The sequence below is a fragment of the Juglans regia genome, chromosome 7 (genome assembly GCF_001411555.2).
Source record: "Juglans regia cultivar Chandler chromosome 7, Walnut 2.0, whole genome shotgun sequence".
Classification (NCBI taxonomy): domain Eukaryota; kingdom Viridiplantae; phylum Streptophyta; class Magnoliopsida; order Fagales; family Juglandaceae; genus Juglans; species Juglans regia.
The window spans coordinates 45,581,882-45,585,167 of record NC_049907.1 but is presented as its reverse complement, the minus strand read 5'-3'; the positions used below and the strand labels follow the sequence as shown (position 1 = coordinate 45,585,167).

The following is a 3,286-nucleotide window of genomic DNA, read 5'->3' as shown; positions in this document are numbered from 1 at the left end:
CTCCACACTCTTGCATATAATTTAAAAACATGTGATTACACGCTACTTAAAAATATGTAAAAATAAAATGATATATTTTTAAGTGGTGTACAGAATGTAAAATTTCTGTATATCATGACTCGCATTAAATACAATGCTAATGTGAAAATTTTTCATATCAATTTACGTATTATAACTTTATAATTAATATGGCTTCTTTTGATATATTTTTACAATAAATCTATTCATCGTCCTCTTTTTTATCATACTCCTATCATCTTATAATGTGATATTATTATATTTTATTTATGAATTAATAATCTAATATCACGTGATGAGATAATAAGAAAATGATGAAAAAAAAGATCTGATGATCGTTCGGTCCGTTCCAATATATGTATGTCTCAGTCTGACCATAAAACTTGGTATCTATAAAGCAAAGCCGTAAAGGAATCAAGGGCCTTCGGCCCATATGTTCTAGAGCTCGTATCACACTCAAAGCCCATTCTTTATTCCAATCAGGGCCTTCGGCCCATATACTTAGTCTCGGCTTACATTAGTATCATGTGCCACCTGCTTTTACCACCAAACGCTATTGTTGAATCTCTCCACCTTCTTCTCATCTTCCTCTCCAATTTCTGTTTGTCTCGGAATTGCTTTCAATTGGTCCCAAAAATCTTGATATTAGGATTTTTTTTAAAGAGCGTGAATTGGGGTCGATTTCGATTAATGTTTGGGACTGAGTTGTTTCTAGTGTGGATATCTCGCTATTTGAGGTAAGATTCATGGGTTTTGTTCTTCTTTAAATTTCTGCTTTGACCTTGAGAATTAGGGCCTTTTCTTTCTTTGAGATGAAGGAACGTTTGTTCGAATATTATAATATGATCGTAGAAAGAAGCCTTTTATACCTGGAAGTAGAAAATTGGCTGTTTTAGTGCAATATTCATGGGTTTTGCTTCTTTTAGAAGTTGACTTTAAAGAAACGGGGATTGGTGTTGTGGAGATTCTGTTTCCGTACTTTTTTACTGTGAACAAAGTAAAAGATTTTCGGGAAATTGGTGACTGAGAGTAGAGATTAGATGTATTGGGAACAAATGTTATGGATAGTTTACTTTTTTGTTAAGGGGGAGGAGTCAGCGCTTTGAGGTTAGAAATCAAGGTTCTTGATTGTGTGTTGTATTTTCTGGGTATTTAGTTGTGGTTGATAAAAAACTGGGCTAAAATGGATGAGACTGAGGATGATGCAAGGTATTCCCCAAACCCGTATGGTGTGAATCACCAACAGGATTACGGTACCTCGAGTCAACAGAAGAATTCTGTTAGGAATGCTCCACATTCTCGGCCGGCTGTTAATCATTATGTTGATGTGGATGATGAAGAATCGGGAGAAGAGGAGGAAGAGAATGATGATCAAAGTAATGGTTTTCGTAATATGCAACAAGATTTGGAGGATGATGAGGAGGAGGAGGGGGAGGAATCTGATGATGAAGAAGATGATGATGATGATAAACAGAAAAGTTATGGTAGGAGGACTGAATATGCTGATTTGAAAAGGCACCCAAAAAAGCGAAAGTTGAAGAGTTTGGCTTCTAGTTATGAATTTGCTCCAAGGGTTCCTGTGCCATCGACTGCAGCTACAGCTCCAATGCCCTTGGCTCCAAAACCATCAGTTGTTGGCCGAAATTCACTAACCGAATGGACTGAGCGTGAGACATTTGTTTTACTAGATGCTTGGGTCGACCGGTTTCTTCAACGTGGAAGAAAGAGTCTTCGGTCCGAGGAATGGCAAGAAGTTGCAGAGAAGGTATCGGAGATCTCAAAAACTGAAAGGACGGATACTCAGTGCAGGAATAGATTGGATACGTTAAAGAAGAAGTTCAAAAAGGAGAAGACGAGGATGGCAGAGACTGGTGATGCCTCTAGCAAATGGGTTTATTTTAAGAAGATGGATATGATGCTGTCATCGCCCCCACAGCAAGCAGGCCTCTCTTGTGGTTTGGACTCCGGGGAGTACGTATTCATGAATCCTAGAGTTTATTTAAATCATGCAAATGGGTTGGAAGAGATGAGAGATAGTCCTGGAAATTCAGAATCTTTGGATGGTGAGGAGGATGCTTCAGATGGACTTCCACCAAAGAAGAGGAGAACTGGAAGGGTCAATGATGAGGGGCCTTCCTTCAGCTTGCTTGCTGATTCCATTAACAAATTCAGCGAGATATATGAAAAAATTGAGAATAGTAAAAGGCAGCAGATGGTGGAGCTAGAGAAGATGAGAATGGATTTCCATAGGGAAATGGAGATGCAGAAGACGCAAGTTCTGGAGAGAGTGCAGGCCGAGATAGCGAAAATACAGCAGGGTGACGAGGAGGAAAATGATGTCTCTGCTGAGAATCCTAGCGGCTGATGTATTGAGATGCAGCCATCTTTCTGTAATGATAATTAGCATTTTGAAGAAGCCCAAGAAGCTGGAGCTTTGGATTCAAATAATGCTTTTAGTACAGTGCTACATGTCAACATTCGATTTGCACTTGGCACTGCAATGAACCCTTTTCTTTAACAATCTTAATAACATCTGGCAAACGGCCAGCACTTGGCAAAATGTTTATCAGATTGTTTACAAGCACACATCAGGTTTACAACCCTCTGAGTATATCAATGTGTATACTGCAAGCGTTTTCAATCCTCCCAGCTTTCCCGAGCCCTGTCTACCCTACCCAACTTGGAAATAAATTCCCAACAACGTTGTATAAATATTTGCACTTGGCTGCAAGCCACTGTCCTACATCTTGTCAAACAAACTAGTGGCAAAATCCTCGCGACCCAATTTCCTGAAAGCCAAAAAAAAAGTGTATTATATGTCATGGTATCCAGGAATCAGTCATCCTCGTTACACGTCTGGTAATAAAGCTCATGGACTTTTTCGCGATGTCCTTCTTGCATCAGCATCAAAATCATGTATAATTGAAGTGCATGTATCTATCTAGTAAAAGACACAGCGCCTTACCCGGCTTTCACAATTTCAGATAATTCGGCGTAGACCAATAATACACGTACACCTAACCATTCTCCTGGATTGTCTTCCACATTTCACCAACCAATTAACCCAGCTTGGTACAAGCAATTGACAAAGGCATCCTAAAAAAACCACCTAGTCAACACCCCCTTACGTGTTGACGAAAGTAGAGGGATAGGCTTAGCACATAAAGCCATCCCAAAGACATAAACACGTACAAAGGAGAAAGTGACTCAACCAACACATTTACAGGAGCAAACATCACACTTGAGACGAAAATATAGGCGCAAGAGA

At 39.4% G+C, this 3,286-nt stretch overlaps 1 protein-coding gene across 1 annotated transcript; it reads left to right on the top strand.

The window, feature by feature from the left end:
- The first annotated feature begins 569 nt into the window (after positions 1 to 569).
- On the top strand, positions 570 to 2,738 carry LOC108984887 (trihelix transcription factor ASIL1-like). The gene has a single exon (XM_018956974.2). The coding sequence runs from the start codon at positions 1,202 to 1,204 to the stop codon at positions 2,381 to 2,383; it is 1,182 nt and encodes a 393-aa protein (XP_018812519.1). The 5' UTR covers positions 570 to 1,201; the 3' UTR covers positions 2,384 to 2,738.
- The last annotated feature ends 548 nt before the right edge of the window (positions 2,739 to 3,286 follow it).

Bases quoted from the DNA above. Each gene is read 5' to 3' on its own strand.
- LOC108984887 (XM_018956974.2), top strand. From the start codon at position 1,202: ATGGATGAGACTGAGGATGATGCAAGGTATTCCCCAAACCCGTATGGT.